General features: G+C 38.5%; 1 protein-coding gene across 1 annotated transcript; it reads left to right on the top strand.

Annotated features, from left to right (window-relative positions):
- Positions 1-3606: 3606 nt before the first annotated feature.
- Positions 3607-19175, top strand: LOC122653797. Its single transcript, XM_043847736.1, has 9 exons — positions 3607-4611; positions 5371-5426; positions 5500-5582; positions 6769-6847; positions 8247-8357; positions 13490-13599; positions 16235-16318; positions 17080-17117; positions 19037-19175. The coding sequence occupies exons 1-9, from the start codon at positions 3630-3632 to the stop codon at positions 19105-19107; spliced, it is 1614 nt and encodes a 537-aa protein (XP_043703671.1). The 5' UTR covers positions 3607-3629; the 3' UTR covers positions 19108-19175.
- The last annotated feature ends 1779 nt before the right edge of the window (positions 19176-20954 follow it).

The raw sequence follows: 20954 nt of genomic DNA, 5'->3' as shown, positions 1-20954 counted from the left end.
GTTAACTCTTTTATAATGGCGAAATTACCCTTACGATAGGGTGAACTTCCTATTATACCCTTATCACCGCCACCCCTCCAGCCCTCCTTCTCTTGCTCCCCTGAGGAAGTGAGAGGTGGACAAATGAAGTATCATCCCGATGTGTCCCCGCCTGAAAGGATGGAAGAGCACTCCAAGAGATTTATTGAAGTACAAGAGGCGTATGAGACGTTGTCAGATCCAAACAGAAGAGCTATGTATGATATGGATTTGGCCAGGGGTTTTCATCTGGCTTTCTCAGGTCGGAGAGGCAGATATGAGGTATGGGGCGCTCGAATGCGAAGAAGGAATCAATCATTGTAGGTTATGTTTTGATCTACTGTATATAATTTTCTCTTCTTGTCAGGATAAAGAGAGGATGTGAGAGGTGGGCAAATGGGTTTGGGATGGAATCAACGTGGCTAAGGAAGGCTGAGGAAGGCCGCTGGTACTGGTTGCCGGAGCCGGAGCAGATGACGGTAAGAAAATGGAAGAAGAGAGAAGAAGATGATTAAATAAAAGGTAACATGACGTTATAGGGTTCTTCCTCTGGATGACCTGCTGAGGCGGAGGGCTGTGGTGGTGGTGGCGGCGGCTCTCCTCCTCCGGATGCCGACGGAGGTGTTATATCCAATCCTTCGTTTGTTCTCAAACCCTCCTCAACTATTTTATCTGTATTTGTTTCTGGCCCCATATCAACTCCTAAATTGGAGATTTTCGATCTGCCTATCTTGAAATTCCACTCTTTGGCACACCCAATCAGTTCAGATACTTCGACCCATCTCAATCATGAAAATCTGAGGAAATTTAGTGATGAAGCTGCCCCAAGCTTTGATTCGAGTAAAGAGATTGACGAGATACTCATACCCTGCCACCGGCTGCGGCGGATATGGATAATAACCACCGCCAGACCAAGGTGGCGGGTACGCCACACTTTTCCCAGCGCTGACAGGTTCATCTCCCTTCGATACGGTCGATGCCGGGGCTGTAATTTTGTTGGCGAACTTGTATGAGAAATTCAATTGGCCTTTGGGCTTACCAGAAGATGCATCGACCGAGGAGAAGAAGAGAAGGAGGGCTGGAGGGGGTGGCGATGGCGATGGCGATGGCGGTGGTGGTGGTGGCTGCGGCGGAAGAAACAGCAGAAGGAGAAGAAGGAGAAGAGGGTAAAATTGACATTTTAATTTTGGGTAACCTTGCTTAACGTTAGGAGGAAGATTGACATTTTTGTAAAATTTAGGGTGTACTTGCCTTTTCAAATAGTTATAGAAGGTGTCCGTAAAATTTGCCCTAGATTAAATTTTCGTTCTCTTTTCCCACTAGGGTCATCCACCCAGCTACAGGTGGGACTCATTTAGTAAGAATTCCACACACCCTCCCCTCTTAAGGGTGTATATGGCAACGTTTCAAATGATTGATTTTGAAAAATGTTTCGTAGAAATGGGATAAAATCTATATGGCATCAGTGTTTTGTTTTTTCTATTTTTTGTTTAATGAATCGATAACGGTGAAATGAATCTTTACTTAAGTGGATCAAAGTATTTAAGGAATTTTTGTATAGATTAAAATTCTTTGCACTGCAGCTTAAGAATTCGACACGAAAGAAGCTTCATCCAATGGTACAAGCTCAATACAATGTAGTTTTACTTTTCTTTCTTCTCAAGTTCAGCACCGTTGGATGTCGCAACTTCTACATGTCGATGATTTTTTTTCCATTTTTCATATGCTCAAAGCTCATCTAGTCTCCTAAAAACCAATTGGAATGGATTGAATTTTCCACATTAGAGTGATATCCATAATGTCGGGTAGTTTCAAGTTTCAACTATTTGTAAAGGGTGAGTGGTAGTGGAACGTCCGTCCTGTGAACCTATTCTTCCGTTCTTTAATATTAACCGCACATTTAAAGTGAAATTAATCTCAACCGCTGAATGATGAACCTAGATTATTGGTTACTTGTTGTTACGGTGACAATCGATTTTAGGTCTTCTCCATCAACAATGTGCTTCAGGAGACCGATGGAGAAAAGAAAACACAGAGGATGAACCAAAAGTTAAGTTCATTTTTACCCGTTAATGCTTATTTTCGAGAGAGGAAGAAGGCATTTTCTCCGAGTTCAGGTTTATTGAGTTCGAATACAAATTGCTTGGATGGCATTTTTACGGTCCTTGTTGGCCTGACCAGTGTTGGAACTGGTAGAAGTGGGATTAGGGCCGTCAAATGGAAGATTCAGAGGTAATGATTGAGGAGGTTAACTAGTATCAAGGGGTAATTGAGGTCGTCATGGTTGAGCACCTCACCTGGAATTGTGAACTGAGGACGTGTTTGCTTAATTGCCCTCAAAGATCAACCTCAATGTTCCTGTTTTTTTTTTTTCCCCCTCCTGTTTCCCTTTCCTCTATTTAGAAAATTTCTGTCTCGTCCCTAAATCTAATTGGGTTAATAAACGAAAAAGACTAGTCACTGATGTCTATGGTTTTGGTGCTCACCATATTTTGAAATCTTCAAAAGGGTCTCTTAGGTTCTTTGGATATCTACAATCATTTCTACATTATCTTCATCGAAGTCCGGTACAATTTCAGTTTGAGACGATTTCTCAAAATTTCTAACTGATAAAAACCCATCCACTGGATCGAGCAAAAAATTCTAATGAGAAAATCATCACATGAACCGATTGATTCTAGGTTTGAATCTAAAGAAAATAAATCTTTTTCATCCAGGAACTCAGCTTCTGTACCGACATGCATCTTCCTTACTCTGGAAATGAACTTTAGAATCGACTGAATGTTCCTTTCTAGAGAGCTATTCTTGAGTCACAGTTTCAGGCTATGTTTCCCTTGGTCTACGGTCAATGGAATTCTCCACTATAAATCTTCTTAAACAACTTCCACTTCTGAATTAAGTTTCAGAAGATGACAAGAAACAGAAGTTATTAAAGGATTCATAATTTGAATCCGCATATTGTGATCAACATATTCCTAAACCCGTCAGAAACCCAAGGGATGAGTCGGTATGGACGTTTACCAAAAAGAAAGAAAAAAGAAAGAAAAAAGAAAAAAAATGGAGATGGGATGACCGGATGGGTATCGGAGTTGGGATGTGGTTTCACGGAGATGACCTGTTATCACCGTCAAAACTGGGCTGTCACCGTCAAAATGGGTCTCGGTTAGAATGAGAAAAGTGTTTCAACGATTCAGATTATATATATATGGTTATATCGACGGCTATGTATGATGAACGCTCTGCAAAAATTATTCTCTCGAACGTAGTGCGACTTTTTACCCATTTGTAAATAGGGCAGAGAATTTCCCTTCACGCGCGGTGAAGGAAAACATCTCCGTAGGAATTGTGGCAAGTGGGCAGTTTTGATTTCATGTGGTTCGCATATGCACGCGTGCGCTCAAACTTACGTTTCTCGTGGAAGTAGTCGCGTTACCTCGTTCGCTTTTCGCCTCCTATGTTCCATGGATATCGATTGGGGACACTCAGGACTCCTGGAACTCAAACTGACTGAAGCTGAAGCTATAGTCTTGGGTTCCTAAGACAAGAGCGCTATCAAAATCGAACACAAGCAAGAGTCAACAACTCCAACCCTGATCCTAAACTGAATAACCATGTCCGGCTCGCTATCCATGACCCAAATTTCTCTGCTCTTGCTTCGTACCAGAACCTTGGCGTCCTCTAGAACATTACCTCTGTTTCGGTCTTCAAGACGCAATATCCTCAAAATAACCTTGTCAATTTCCCGTCCCTGCTCATTCTCCACTACTGCCACTCCTTATCCCCTTCAATACGAACTCATCGTTTCTCGCCCGGCCCAATCTCCTTCCTCGCATCGCCGAAAATCCCGTCCACCTGACAGAGCCAAGTCCGACGATTTTCATGAAGCCCCTGAAACCGAAGCGTCTGAAAAACCGAAATCGGAATTGGGTTTCGAAGATTGGGTCGATCAAAAGCTGTCAACAACTGTTTCGGAGGAGGGTACGAGCCAACGGAATTCGTACACTTTGGAGGATATGGCTAAGTCGAAGAGGAAATATTACCGGAAGAGGATGAAGAGGATGTACGGTGCCGATTCTGACGAAGAGAGTTCCCACGAAGACAAGTATGTGGAAATGAAGCCGGAGGTGGTCGAGCTTCCAACGTTGCACAAAAGGGAAGAGGAGCTTTACTTTTACGATGCCTTCGCGTTTCCATGGGAGAAGGAGAAGCATTATCAGATGGTGTATCAATTGGAGAAGAAGTACTTCCCTGACCAATGTATGGACAAGGCGTTTGTTGAGCCCGGGGAATCGAAGCCAAAGGGAAAGAAGAAGTCTGGTAGTGCTAGAGAAAAGAACACTAAGGTTGACAATGAAGGGGATGATCGGGGTTTGATTTTCTTCGACGAGGATGAAGGGGTCAAGGTTGCGAAAGATGCTAAAAAAGATATTTCGGAGAAGAAGGTGGAGGAATTCTTCAAGTGTTTGAAGAAAGTTCCCAACAATGCGGCTGAAGATGCTTCTGGGGAACCCTACATGGTGACTAGGAAGACTGAGCTTCCTCCAATATGGGACGGCCCATATGGCACGGTGGTCCTAGTTAACAAACCTAAAGGTTAGCTGCTTAGTTATGGCTTTGTTGTGTGCATAAGATTAGGAATTTTTGGAAATGGAGCCTCCGAACTTGGACTTTTTATTGGAGTAATTGGGGTGCGAAATGCTAGGATATGATTAGAGAAAAATGAGCTACAATATACTAACACCTCTACTAGGAAGGAAAATGGTTCAAGATGGACTCGGGCATCCACTTTTCTTTGGTGGCCTACATAGTTCAATAGAGGAATTCTGATTGACACCCTGCATCTCCACATTTTTTTAACCAAAATTCAACTAGCTAAGTCAGATCTTGTCACCAATTAATACTACTCTGATGTACTTACTTCTGATTATATCCTTAATAGTCTTCGCACTTATCCATTTTAATGTCATCAATTTGGTTATAGTCATTATATATATGTTATTTCGTTACAGTGTAACATTCAACATTCAACTTCATTCAAGTTGATATCTTATAGTTTTTTCTAAAATATTTAATGGAATTTGTTAATCATGTAATACTCTAGAAGCTCCTCACCCCTTCATCCTCCTTGCTTTAGTTATATGAGCAATATCTTCTTCATTATTTACCTCCTTACTTTTGGTAGATCCAAGGTCATAAGAATGATCACATTTATTGCTTGTTCAACTGATAGCCTGATTTAATATCTTGTTACCACTTAAAGGCTTTGCAAGTTTATTTTTTTATTCATGCTTGTAAAGATGATATTTATTTTTTTATTCATGCTTTTAAAGATGATACTATCTTCCGAGGCAGGGTGGACTTCGTTTACGGTTTGTGGAAAACTGCGCCGCCTAGTTCAAGTGAAAAAGGTATGTGAAGATGAAACTGCTGATTGATATTGTTCAACATGAATATTCCTCTTGATTAAAGGTGTAGTAACAGGTTGGGCATGCCGGTACTCTTGACCCTATGGCAACTGGATTGTTGATTGTATGTGTTGGTAAAGCCACTAAGTTGGTAGATAGGTATGCTTCTGAAACTGATCCTTTGTGCTCTTGTTATTTTGGTGGATGGAAGACTTCATGGGCATTTTTTTCCATTTATTTCATTTTTAATTTTAAGAAGAGGGAAGGAAGCTTCCATTTTGTTTTTTGGAGTAAATACTGGCTATTCTTTTACGTCAAGAAAAGTTATTTATCGAACATTTTTGCAGTACATCGGCTACATCCATTCCAAATCGAAGTACTCTAATTCTGCTGCTGCTTATTGGCTGCATGAATTATGGTTGATTCGTGAAGAATTAAAGAACCTTGTACGATTGCAAGGAGAGCTTGAAGTTCTCATAGTTATTCTACTGTTTTATCTATTCTTTTCGGCCTTGGATTTTGGAATTTATTTCTGTTTTCGAACTGTTTATTGATCCTGCATCCTGAAATCTACAGTATTACCTTCTTTCAAACTTGGACCAAACCCTTTCTTCTGAGCCTCTTTACACCCCATGGCCATTCTTGACCCTACTGTTTTGGCCCAGCCTGGAAACCTTTCTAAAACTAAAGTGCTGGAGAAAACATATCCCTCCGTTTCTTCTATAGTTTTGAGTTATTTCACTTAATGCCAGAGTCATTCAACTTATGTTTCTTCCCTGGTATTCTATACCTGCGAGAAAACTTTATGTAATCATTATTTGGACAGCCCTAAATTTTGATTTCATCTTGAAACCCTATTGCCACACACAATATCCTAGTTAACCTTATCCTAGTTTCCATAAAACATTGACTCAAGTTTGCATAAATTTCAGTTCCTTGCCTGTCCTGTAAAGGGAATCAAATTTGAGGTGTTTAACAAAATTTTCTCTCAACTGTTCTTTGGTTTTTTGCCCCACCTAATATTGTGCTCTAAATGTAAATATGTGATAAACATTTAACTATCAAAATCTTTACAGAAAGTGTGAGCATGGAACTTTGAAATATAGCTGCTGAAATTAAAGCCTCCTAATGTTATTATGTATTCTTACTCATTAAGTTTATCATTTCAATATGTGTTACTCTACTTGTAATTTTATGCTTAACTGTGAATTCTTAAGATGGGGCATTCATGGATAATTCTGTCTAACCCACAAGCCTATGTGTCTTTCTGAAAGCAAGGATTCAAGCATTTTGTTGAACATACAGACTGGAGATTTATAAAGGAACTGAATGTGTTTGGCCACAGATTCCAAGGTATGATTAAGAGTTACAGTGGAATTTTCCGGCTCGGAGAGGCTACATCAACTTGGGATGCTGATTCACCGGTCTGTTTATTGATTCCAACTAACGATCAATGCTTCCTATTTTCATGTAATATACAATCTGATGATCCTGTATTTCTTTTTCCTTGCTCAGTTCTGATATCATGAAAATTAAAACACCTATTTCTATGTACAACATATACTGATAATTGGTTGCACCTTCGTTCTTATTAAAGAATTGGGGTGAGGGTGGGGAGGGAGGGGGGGGGGGGTGGAGGGGGAATGGTTCGAAGAAAAGTTCCTTCACTATCCTACTCTTTTTTTCTTCCTTTATAAGATTCTAATGTTTTGAAGTAGGGGATCCCTTAGTCTTTCAGAAGTGACCACACACTAACAAAACAATGATCAAGCTTAGCATTTTCACTAGGAAGACAATTTTCCTTTTGAGAAATTAACTATCATATAGATGCTAAAGAACTCATTTTGGGACTTGCCCATATTCTTCTTGTTTGCTATCTGGTTTGCCTAGCTGCTGAAAAGATAGATTCTTTATTAATATTCTTTCCATGATAACTAAATGAATTTAAATCTCTTGAGGAAAGAGTTACTTAGGCATGCACCTTTATGGCCTTTTGTGTGCTTTTAAGGTTGGGCTGGGCTGCTTTATCATGCAAACAAAGAATATTCCTTTTTAGTTTCACAATTGCAGCCCTATGGCCTTGCTTCGGTTGAGCAAACAAAGCCTTCTCTATAATTTTGCAATTTGTTCAAGCTATAGAACTTGGACTTGCGTTATCTTCGACATTGGTTATGTACTTGTTGCTGATTATTTGTATAACGTAGTTGTGTGATTTTTATTATCCAACTATCTCAAATATTGTAAGTTTTTTCTTACTATCTCTGTTATTTATATCTGTTGTACATTACTTCTAAGTGATTTAATGTATATATTTTTTAAAATTATCTCGCTTCATTCTGTCGCATGTGTTGCCTTGTGCTTTGTGCCTCAGGTGCTTGGAGGCATTGGCACCTTGAATGTGCTTCTTGTTCTAATAACTCTGTTCAGTTGTAAGAGAGACCAACTAATTGTTTCCCTGACAAATGAAACGGGCAAAACCGAAAAAATAAAATAAAACAGGAAATTATCAAGATGAAGATAGCAGTGGCATATGCCGCAAATGTTCTTGATCAGAATTACTTTCACATGTAGATACCAATCATATAAAAATTGAGTACAATTCAGGAAGAATGGTAAGAGATGAATAAGCTAGTCAGCATAAATCATCCAGCAATCTAGGGTTTGATTTCCATTGACTGCATGTCATTGAACTTTTTTTCATTGACTGTATTTGTTGTTACTTTTTGTCCTTTGTATTGCATATAGATTCTTTACTTTTTCTGTTTTCCCTACTTCTAATCTATGCACCTAAATTGCGACTGAACACGCAGACCTGTCATGTAGGTAATTCAACGTGAGCCATGGGAACATATCAAAGATGAAGACATAAAAAGAAACACTGCATCCTTTTGTGGAGAGATCTGGCAAGTTCCTCCAATGTTTTCTGCCATCAAGGTAAGCATTCATATTATGTTCTAGTCACCTTGAACCGAAAGGAACGGAAATATTGCTTGTGTCATATCTATACACATGTAAATATCCAATGCATGGGCATTTTAAAGATGAGATGAAGTAGAGATTGGGGAAGTAGCCCAGGCCCCTGAAAATTGAACATGACACTAATAGTTGCTATTCTTGTACGGCATCTGCATCCATTTCTCAGTTTAAATCTATCCAATTTGATGGTTGCAATTTTACAGTTTTTTCAAATCTGAATCTTGGTATTTGGGAAGATATACCTAACAACCTGTTAGTGACAGCTGTAATTACCTTTTTCTGCTTAAGTTTGTCTTCAGGTCTTTGTTAGAGAAGTGTAGAGGGATAAGACAGTGAATATTTATTGAACGTTTAGAATGCAAAAATACTCAAGTTGTCAAATTATGTGTTTAACAACCATCAAAGACTCATAAAAATACTGTGATACTTGTACAAGACATGTACGGAAACACTAAACAGTTCAGTCTACGAAAGCACTTGCTTGTTGCCTCCGTTTGCTTATTCACTAATCGGTCTACAACTATAGATATGCGGGAACTGAAGCTTGTTAGACTTAGCGGAAGTGTGAGGTGCAAGTGAAGAGAATAGAAGAGATGAAGTCCGTCCCTTGGCCTAGTCTATATTCACAGCTGAATTGGACTTTAGAATAGCAAAAAAAGCCTGTTAGTCCTCAAAACAAGCAGCATTAGGGTTTGGGCCTTATATGGGTGCAGAGATGTGCACAGCCTATAGAAACTTCATATATGCATGGGTCTACTAACACCAGAGTAATGTAGTCTTAGATTTGAATTGTCAAACTAGGAACCAAACCAGGATCTGTTATCCAAAGGTGAATCAGTTAAGGTTTCTAACAGGTGAAAATTGGCTAATTTAGGGTTAGGGTTTAGTGGGGTTTAGGGGTTAGGATTAAGGTTAGGAATTAGGTTTGATTATTCCAGTCATGATTTAACTGAAAAAAGAAATCAAACTAACAAACTAGGGACTGTTGGACAGAATCGGCAGCAAGGTTTTAAGAATTGAGGAAAACTAGGGTTAGGGTTTGGAATAGGGGGAGGCTAGTTGAGGGGGTTCGGCTTATCAGAACCCAACCAAGTTTGGATCGAGTGTCTGATCTGGTGAGGGGGAAATTCAACCAAAGTATGGGCCTGTTTTTATGGCTGGTTAGGCTATGCTGGTTGGGGGTGGTCTAGAAGAGAAGAACAGAATGGCTAGGGTTTGGATCAGATTCAAACTTACTTGTTGATGATGATAACAGCTTGCTTGAATGTAAAATAGTAATGGAACAATAATAAAGAACCAAAGAACCACCCGGCTTCCCACTGCAAGGTGTCAATCGGATCCAACACTGATTCCTTCAAACGATCCACCTGGGCTTCCCACCTCAAAGTGTCTATCGGATCAAACACCGATTCCTTCAGCCTTGATCAAACACAAGACAAATCTTCAATGGAGAAGAAGAGAAGAGCAGCAAAAAGCTTTTTATTAATCAAAATTCGTCCCCAATGCTTGCCTCCCTTACAACCTTATATAAAAGACTCAAAAATAGACTCATATACTAAAAAGGAAAGGCCTAACTTAATCCTTAACCTATTAGATAACCTAAACTGACTAGGAAACTGAAATACTAAAGGAAATAGACTCAAAACACGGCTGGACTTGTAGAGTCCTAATCCAGCCCAACTTACATTGCTTAAAAGCAAATAAAAGAAAACTACAAAAATCACTTAAATTGAACCATTGGTTGGACCAGCTTGGACTCGGTTCAATTTAAAAACAAGAGACTTAAAAAATAAAACCATGGAAACTAAACTGACTAACCCTAGACTTATTCCCATTAGAATAAGCCTATTTTGGTGATGTATCTGCATCACAGAGATTAGTTGGTATCTTCTTATTTGAGTTTCAGAACATGCCAAATCATCCACCAGCATAAGGGTTTGGGCGTTATATGGATGTTAACTTGTGTATGGCCTATAGAAATTTCACATACACATGGATCTAACACAAAGAGGGTGGGCCTTGGCCAGATTTAAAGTATCGGTATCGCGTATGGTATCGGTCGGGCAATTTTAAGAGACGTATCGTAGCGTATCGAAGATACATATCGAACGGTGCAGAAACACATGAAAATTGTTAAAATACACATGGAAATACACTTTTGGACACAAAAAACAATATAAACAAGCAATATATAACATATATCATGCATAAACACTAAAATGGAGAATAACGTATAACCAGACAAGTGCGTTAATTTGAAATTGTTATAAAAGATGATGTTTCTTACATGTTGTAATCGTCTATAGCCATTGAAGAGTATTGGATGATGCAAAGAATGATATTGTAGCACTCCTTGATTCATTTTTTAGTCCAAAAGTGTGAAAAAACAAGATTAAATGCAAGATTTTAGTCTCTTGGTTGAGAATTTTCCTTCATTTTTCTGTTAGAATAGGAGTTGTATCGAGTCTACGAGTGAAATGGCTTTTTTTATGGAATGTATCGGTATGTATTGAGCCGTATCGGTTGATACTTATCGTTACATATCAATATGTATCATTACAAATCGATATGTATTAAACCACCCACGGAACCCTTTACTGGATGTATCAATACTTATCGGTCGTATCGTATCGTATTGGCCGATATATTTCGATACAATCCGAGACAGTCTTTTTTAAATAAAAAAAAAGAGACGTATCGATATGTATCGTATCGGTACCGACTGATACCGATACGTGTCTGTCTATACGATACGTACTGATACTTTAAACCATGGACCTTGCTGCAACAGTATGGTTGCTCCATTGTGACCAAGTGGTCATGGGTTTGAGTCTCTGGAAACAGCCTCTCCGCGATGCGGGGGTAAGGCTGCGTACATTATGACCCTCCCCAAACCCCACAGTGGCGGAAGCCTCGTGCACTGGGTACGCCCATGGATCTAACACAAAAGGTTAGCTGGCCCATCTTATTTGAGTTTCAGAACTGCCAAGTCATCCACCAAAACCAAGTACTTAATTCTTGCTTGTGATGCTGCTAAATCACCACAAGTAATCAGAGTGCATGCTCCTCTGTAATTCTTTGTAATAATTTTTAAATTCTTAATAGATAGATGTTTATGACAGATGGAGAAATGGGTGAAGAATTTTATTTTGAGTGGTGATTTAGACTCCCAAAATCGGTGTTGGCGAAATGGAGTATTATGTGTATGCCAAAAAAAAGAGGGTGGTTTGGGGATTTGGCATCTGCGGGATATCGATTTGGCGTTAATTTCTAAGCTATGTTGGTCAATCCTTAATGAAGACTCTTCTTTCGGAAGATTTATGATAGGTAGATATTTGCTTCCGAACGGGGATCTGAGATCTTCGGGAATCTGTTCTTGTATTATGCCAGGTATTAAAAAAGCATGGCAGGTGGTGAAATTGAATGAAAGGTGGGTGGATGGCTGGCGATGGGGTTAAGATTTGATTCTTGAGAGATAAGTGGCTTGGAGATTTCTTGTTTGCTGAATCTATCAATTCCTTGGGAATCTCGGATTTGAATAGTCAGTCGGCAATGGTTTCAGATTTCATTGTGGATGGTGAGTGTGCTTTCCCTTCGGTTCAGTCGAATTTGTTGCAGAATTTTTGTGCCCAGGTGCATTTTATGCTTCTCTCCCCCGGCTCTGAGGTTCAGCTGGTGTGGTCCTTCTCTCAATCAGGTGAATTCACAGTTAATTCAGCTGGGAATGCTATTCGAGTGAAGGTTCCTCATGTGTCATGGTTCCCGTTGGTTTGGAATAATTGCCTCATACCTAGTCAATCGATGTTTGGGGGAGCCGTGGAGGTTGGTGCACAACTGTCTTCCATGTGATGACAATATAGTTCGTTGCAATGTTCCCTAGGTTTCAAGGTGCAATCTTTGCTATCAGGCACAGGAAAGTGTGAATCATGTTTTTCTAGATTGTCCTTATGCAGTGGCAATTTGAAATGATTTCCTCCAGTGTTTTGATTCAAGATGGACCGGTTTCCAGTTGATCCACGAGTTATTGTCTTGGTGGAAAAGGAAGGCGGAGACTTCCCCCACTCAAATCAATTTGGATGGCTGCAGTGATAATTATTCCTTGCCAGCTGTGGATGGAAAGAAATCTTAGAAGATATGAAGAGGTGTCTAGAGATTTCAGAGGGCTTACTAAAGTTATTGTGCAAAGTTTTCAAGAGGCGTCATCTTTGTTTCCGTGCTCTGTGAAATCAGTTAAGGAGCTTCTGATTTCCAAGTTGAAGAGGCTTAATACTTGTCTGGTTAAGGCTATCCGCATAGATGAGGTGATTTGGAAAAAAACCTGATAATGACTGGGTGAAATTTAACATTGAAGCTAGTGCTATTGGTAATCTCGTCATGCATGGCGGGAGGGATTTTTCATAGCTCCAATGGAAGTCTTGTAAGAAGTTTTCTTCTTATGTGGATGTGGTGTCTAACTTCATGGCAGAATTTTGGGCCTTCTTTTAAGGGTTGAATTTTGCGTTGGATATGGGGCTGTCCAGGATTTGGATCAAGTGTGACTCAAGCTTGGTGGTGATGTGCATCCAAAGATCAGTTGATTCCTTTGGCTTTTCTGCAACAATGGAAGTTTTACAAACCTTTCTTGGATAGTATAACTTGGAGAATCTCACATTGTTTCCAAGAGATTAATATGGTTGCAGACTCTCTGGCCAAAAAGACATCGACTTCCATGGTCTCCAATAGTTGTGTCGTTGTTCCTCCTTTTATTTTGGATGATGTTACGTGGGATTGGGAGGAGAGGCCAAAATATATATTTGATTGACTGATGCTTTCTGTAGTTTGTGGGCTGCCTGCTTCATACTCGAGTTAGGTTGCTTCCTCTGTTGATGGCAATGCCAAAGGTGGAGAAGTAATCTGATTTTTTTGGGATTTGTATTTATTTTTCCGGCATCCAATAGTTTTTGGACGTTATTCTGTATATTCTTTGCCTTCTATTTAATAGAATATTGCTGATCTTTAGCCACAAAAAAAAAATGTTTGACTGAGATCACAAGTTTCTGAAAGCATCTGGGGTTGTCCTTATATTCTTGACTTTCTTCATTTATTGCTAGGTGGGAGGTGAGAAGATGTATGAGAAAGCAAGGAGAGGAGAAAGTATTGAGCTTTCGCCAAGACGTATTTCAATTTTTCAATTTGATATTGAGCGCAGCTTAGATGACAGGTAAGTATCAATTGCACTGGATGTTCCCTGAATTGTTATATCTGAGATTAATTTAATAATTCACCTGAATCTGTTAAATCCCCCCCCCCACCCCACCCCCCCCCCCCCCCAAAAAAAATCCGGTTGTCACTACATTATCATTTTATATTTTTAAAACTGTTCTTGACAAACAGTTGATAAGTGTAATGTGTTAATCGGCATTATGTCATGAGATGTATAATACGCTTAGATTTATATTGTCATTTTATCACAGTAGATCTAATCTGCACTTTAGAATTTCTTTTTAGAACTATGTTAACTTCACCTTGTGTAGATATTAGAGACTGATTTTGTTTGAAAGTTATCATTGAATTTCTATCCTGATAAACAATTATTAAGCTAAGTGGGTTTTTACTGCTACCGCTATTGTTACACTGCTTAGCCATCACAAATCATTTCTCTATTATTGGAATCATATTCTTTTAGGATGCAGCATACACCATATCAACCAACACTCACATATACATGAGTAAATGTTTCATGTTGGATGTTATATATTTAGGTACAGGTGAATATTTCATTCTGCAATTGTTTGCAAAATTTCCACTAGCCACAACTCAGCTAGACCCTTGCATTGTCCCAGACATAAAACCCATCTTAGTTCGAGAAAGCCTACATAGTAGCATAAATTGGCGACCAACTTGCATTCGTTTTGAATTATTTTATTTCACTCTTTGCAAATCCCCTACATGCAGCTAATGAGGTCAAGCTGCTTGGCATATATGCATAGGAGCAGAAGAGTCTTCACCCATGCTAAAGACACTATTTATTTTCCAAGGCATTGTTAGTTCCACCCTCATAGTGTAGCAAAATAGAACAATACATCTCTTGCTACTTTACAATGAGGTTGTAAGGTTGTTACAACTTACAACTGCTTTTCCCAAAAGTTCTAGCTGCTAAGTAAGGGCTACAAGTCTACAACAATGTATATCAACACACATCAACACCCCCTGCACGTGCAGGCCCACACGCACACACAATTCTGCACATCACACCATCACGTGGCACCAAGGGGCATATAGCGTAGGGGCACAACAACACATAACACAAACCCCTTGCACTTACCAAGGATCAAACACCCGACCTTCTGGCTCTGATACCATGTCACTACCGCTTATGCCAAAACCTTGAGCTGTTAAGTAAGCGCTACAGCAATGTATATTAAAACACATCAACAGAGATAATAGATGCTCTACACTTTCTTCTGCTTTCTTGAACATGATACAGAAACTGGATAGATGGAGACATTTCCTACTAGTCATATACAGTAGGGAAAAAGATTGCTACGCCGCCCTTGTACAGTTATCCTCTCGCATGAATTTTTAATTTTTTTTCTCACTTTGGAAAATGTGGTTCCCATATGGAAGATACCTTTTTCAGAACACCTATTGGTGTGGCGTGCAGATTCCTTTCCATACTGGCAGTGTGGGGAACCCTCTCCCTATACAATAATAGCCTTTCCTTGAATGAAGATCCAAAGAAATGCTTCCACCATCCAGCTACTAGTTTTTCCTGTAATTTCTGGAGGTGGTGGAGTTTCTCCATTTGCAACAAAAATGTAGGATTCAGCTGAAAATATGTTTCTTCTCTTTCCACCCCCTCATCTCCTCATCCGTGACTTTATAGTGCTTCTTCGAATGTTTTGAGTAATAGTACACCTACTCCATCTCTGTGCCATTTCGTTGTCTGAAATTGGGAGTCCAAACCATAATCTTAAAAACCAACTGGTCACTAATTTCCCAGGGACCAGTACTGGTTTGTCCCCATTGCAACCTATGTTTTGCTCCAAGAAACCAGATAGAAATAGCAAAGCAAGAGAAGTTCAATTGGATGGTGTGGATCATTGTTACGAAAATCAGTTGATTTTTCTTCAGGTTTTATCCTTTTGTTTCTCTTGTTGGCCCAAATTTACTGGGTTTTGACTTATTCTGGTGTGCTTAGTATCAGCCTACCCTCTTGCCAATTCCAGCCCAAACCAGTTTAATCGACCTCTATGGTATGGTTTTTATAACTATTTCCCAAACTATCATCATCCACCACTTCCCCAAAAGAAAAAATTATCCATTACTTCATTTGAAAAAGTGGATATGATCAGCTTCTTTCTTTGTCCCAGTTGATAATATTTAGAAAAGGTCACACGGTATCGCCTTCCCCATCAATCATCTTCCTTTATTGTAATCCTCTCCCTACCAACCAAGGGGCTCAATCTTTCGAAAAGGTCCCCCATGTTTCCATAACCTCCTCCCAGGCAAAAGTACAATGTGTCGATTTTCCCCAACAAATCTTATCTAAGAGCTTCTTGTTCCCTATGGAAGAGCCATATCCATTTCCCTATCTTGCAGTTATGATTTGACATTTATTGCTGTATTTCAAAGAATTAAAAGCAACATCTCTGTCTGTGTGCTTTCTTATAAATACATGAAGATATTCACATAGCTCCAAAAACACCATTTTAGTAACTATCATAAAGAATCTGAAGACTTACTGTCATGGTGGATGTGATGTTTTTATCATTTTAATAAGTTTTGGTATTGGTTCTTTATGTTAAAATGGATTCCTTTAACCTGCCTCAATACTATGCTCTGTGCATTTGCAGACAAAATCTGATTTTCCGGGTTACTTGCTCAAAAGGAACATATATTCGATCCCTTTGTGCTGATTTTGGGAAGGCTCTTGGCAGGTATGAATATAAGTAGATCCTATTCTTTGTTCTAACATTTTACCCTTATGTCCTATCAACTGTTTTATTCTCTGAAACAGTTAGTTTCGGGCTTCCTGTTAGATTTTTGAAACTGAAATGATAAGAATCTTGTAGAAATTTTTTGGGTGGTGGGGGGGTTCTGTTTTTATCAACCCTATAAGAGTTTAAGAACTCAAAATTAGACTTAATTATCTTTCCTTTTCTTTTAGCCTTTTGGTTTATTTAGTAACCCTTTAGGTAACAGAACTTAGTTTGACATCATTTCTGTTAGTACGGTAGTACCTATTATTAGTCAGGGATGTGGTCCTACTATAAAATGACTGATATTTCTGAGTACTTTCTGTACTCTATCAAGCCTTGGGAAATACTGAACTTACAAGAAATCGGAACTTCCTAGTTTTTTTCCCTGGCAAAATTTGAATATTTTCATTAAACTCTAATGCTTTTAACCCTAACTAATCCTTATCTCAATTATCATGCTCACGTCCATGAATGCCAATCTAGAACCATATCTTCTTGTAAGTCATCGATCAAGTCCTTAAAATTTCCGCTACTCTAAATCCCTTTGGTTCTCCCACTTACCTTTTTATGACTTGCATCACATCACTTGGTCGCTGTTGCACATGACAAAACAAATTCAGCTGCCTTCTGTTAGCAATTTTCATTGCTATAAATAATATATATATATATCTTATCGTCATTTTAGATGGATTAGTTCTAACTTTGTTTTCAACATGCAGTTGTGCTCATTTAACCGCTCTACGAAGAGATTCAATAGGTAAGAATTCTATAAAACTGAAGTCTTAAGCATTGTTAGTTGTCTCCCCACCACACCCCACCCCCCCAAAAAAAAAAAATTTTGTTATCCAAGTTCAACAGAACAAATAAATTTCAAGTCTATTAACCCTTTCTCATGTCATACCCTGAAAATTCAACTTAAATACAACTGCAGAAATTGTTCTAGGGGTAAAACTATTTATTGGAGTGGAAGTCAGGAAGAGAATATCTTTTATTTGCTTAATTCTGTTTAAATTGAAAAATTTTCAAACTTTACCTAGCATTATTCTAGCTTGATTGCATTATGTTTACAGGTAGAAAATTTATTCATGAACATGATACATAATAGACTTCGGCATCCAATATTTTTATCTTCGCATTTTGCTTTGTCAAAGGAAAATGATCGTCTCACCCACCGATGACTATGGGTGACTTACCCAACCAATCCCATGGACAAGGGCAAAAATATAGAGTATTTTAGTAATTAAACTTGGTGACATATTTACATTAATATCCAGGGGTACATTTTTCCACAATTTGATTTGATTGGTTGAGCCACCCACTCGCTACTATGAAGCTATGATATTGGTTTGTGTCTATTGATTTATTGACACACTGAGAATTTGTGCTATTGAATCACAGATTTTCATTCTATGCACTAGCTACATTTTCTTATACAGTACAAAATTAGGGATTAAATACATTTCAATTGCAACAACTAAGCAATTGACTTGACATTAACATATCAAAATTAGGGATTAAATACATGTCCTTTTCCCATTTTTTATTACAGAAATTATTTGAAAATCCCCTTAAACAACAACAACATGGGGTAGAAGTCAATACTTCCTTTGCCCATGTTCAAGTAATATTTGGTGCCTGTGGACAAGTCAGTGCTGTTGACACTAGGTAATGATGGGGTAGAAGGTTAGTAGACTTTGGATGTTGACCTTTTCTTTCATTAGTAATTGTAAAGTTTAATTTATAAGGGAATACAGGGATCAAGGAGCCCTAGGAATAGAAATAAAGAAATGAGGGTACAATATCACAATACTAACCACAAAGAGCTACTCCTTAGCTTGATGGTTTGCAAGCAGCCCTTCCATTGAGACATTTAATGAAGAGCTAAAGATCAACTTCCCTTGATTAGATGAGAAGGACCACCAATCTCAATATCTACCACTTTATCACAATGGATGAACCTCCCCAACTAATAAGCTCACACATCCTAGGAAGAAGCATTTCTGAGCCCTTGCAGAATTACAAGTAGCTTAGCTTTAGTAGAATTACTGGTTCAATATGAAAACCCCATCTCTAATTTGGGTTTTAGGCCATAATTGCAAAGGGCTGTATCCTGTATGGACAGATTAAATAAAATTAAATGGGAAATACAATTGACAGAAGACAAACGAGATTAAGAACAGAATGGGATAAAGAAAATAGGACAGAAACCGATAAAATTAACAAAACAGTAACCAGGGCAGAATTAGGACTGATAGGAAGAAAACTGTGTTCTGAACCACTGATCAGACAGGACTAAAAATCAGATCGAGTTGCCTATCTTGGATCCATATTAGGGACAAAACATAACGGTAAAGATGGGGCCCTCCCTAGACCAACAAAGACTTGTCCTGTTCCATCACATTTCATTTAAAAAAAATAACCCAGTAGTTGGGTTAAGGCTTAGTGAGCTTAGTTGAATTCAGTGAGGCTGAGAGTACTAGCTGTGAGGGTCAGTGTTCTCAAAGGAGTTTGGTTCTTGCACTCCTGGGCATGTCTTGAGTGATCTAAAGAGAAAAGCCACAAAAAATGTATGAAACCTGATCACTCAAAAATCCGTGGCAGATGTAATATACCTGCTTCGTATGTCTGAACTGTTATGGTAATCTAATTTCCTGGGATTGTATTTATCCTTTCCAGGTCAATATTCAGCTGATGATGCCTGGGATTTCCAAGAACTAGAAGCTGCAATCACCAAAGGTTACTTCTGAATTGTGCTGCCTCCTTCAAAAGTTTCTTTTGGACCCCCGAAGATCATTTTGGGGAAAACACTTTTTCATGAAAAAAAAAAAGCTTTTGAGAATCTTAACATGTAAAATTCCAGAATTTTTTTAAAAAATTGAATTTATTAAAAATTTTGTTATTCAATAATGATTTCTTCCCTCTCTGACAAAGCTTTTTTTTTTTCTTTTATCTTCTGTGATAATCTTTATTGCCTATATGCCATTCATGATGAAGTCATTCCTATATGCTTCTCTGGATCATCTGCTACTTTACTAGATATAAGTTGAGCTGATGCAATATTGAATATCCAGCTTATAACTCATATAAGAAGGTAAAGAGAGATTTTTTTTTTTTTTAATGCATACTGGGTCAGATTTATTAAGATCAGTAGCACGCACTTGTGATGCACAAACTTTGTGAGGCAATGTGGTTCCCTTAATATTGTAAAAGCTATTGTAAGATGATGTGGTCAGTAAAGGCCTTCATGGCCCCCACCTTATTCTTCAGGAAGGAAAATGCATTTAGTATGTAACAAATAAATCTGACAGACATTCTGAGCAGAATATTTATCAGAATGCACATTCTACACTTTTGTATTCTTACATGGTTGGGCATACAGATTTCCAGAGAATCCATAGTAGACGATAGACAGACACCATTCCAGCACTAATTTATCAGCTTTTGAAGGTGTGGTTGGCTGTCAATTCTGTTTCTGTCTAACGGAATGATATTGAATCAAATGACAAATACATTGTTGAGAAAGAGATGGTTTTTCCCAGTGAACATTTGATTCATGTAACAGGAGTAAGATTTCCCATATATGTAACGAAATTATTTTGGTGTAATCAAAACGATGGGTTTCTCCTCCCCATGCTCATTTGCTAACATGCCTGTCAAGTTGCTGGCCCTGACATAAAACCATAAGCTTGCTGCCATTGATGTTTACAATTGGGGTACCGAAGTGGATAAAAAGGCTGAGCAGGTGAGTCTCTCACATAACGGCCATGGAGTTCACATCGAGTCTCTTTTCTCAATACAAAATATAAGCTCCTACCGAATGATCCGTCTCCCACCCTCTCGTTGGTGTGGCCTCTCATTCCGGCGTAATGGAAAATCTTTGCCCGTCTAATACATAATGCGTGTATAATAAGTCACCATTTTCGACAAATGGCCAAATGCAGTGATAATCGGAAAATTAAGTGGCAGAAATGGGAAGAATTTGTGTACTTAGGAGCGATGCAATGTTTTTTTGACCCATTGAGTGAGAAATCAACTCCTCGGAAATGTCTTATATTTGTGTGATTACACTTTCATAAAAAATAAATGCAGGGGTGTGTCCAACAGATTTCGCTGAAATATGGAGTCCTAATTTCAAATAGATTCTACCCAAGCCTTGAAGGTTTCTATTCTTGGCCCCTCTTCAAGAGGGAAAAAAAATGTAAGGCCCGCAATGCAATCAATGAAATCAAACTTCACATCATATTAACGTTACAAGCTGACAGCAATATTTGTTGGCAACTTGATCAAATCTCAGACTAATGTCGGAACAGTTAAAAGTCATTTTTTATTGACACCTTTTTAAGTTTTGTCAAATAATTTGTAACCCTATTCTTTCTTGTCCTACAACAGAGTTTTTCTTTCAAAGAGGGTCAAATTCTATCATTTTACGTGTATTAGAAGTGTGAGATAATGACATAATGGTAAATCTCTTCTTATTGACTTCAAAGAATTTTTAGTTAAAAGGCACGATACAAAGAAAGTTACTTGTTTTAAATACACCTAAAGAGATTTCATTCAAACAATTTATTATTTGCCCTTCCAAATTCTCTCGGTT

This window comes from Telopea speciosissima, chromosome 3, assembly GCF_018873765.1.
Source record: "Telopea speciosissima isolate NSW1024214 ecotype Mountain lineage chromosome 3, Tspe_v1, whole genome shotgun sequence".
NCBI classification, from domain to species: domain Eukaryota; kingdom Viridiplantae; phylum Streptophyta; class Magnoliopsida; order Proteales; family Proteaceae; genus Telopea; species Telopea speciosissima.
The sequence above is the reverse complement of the archived record's forward strand: the minus strand, read 5'-3'. Positions and strand labels throughout refer to the sequence as shown.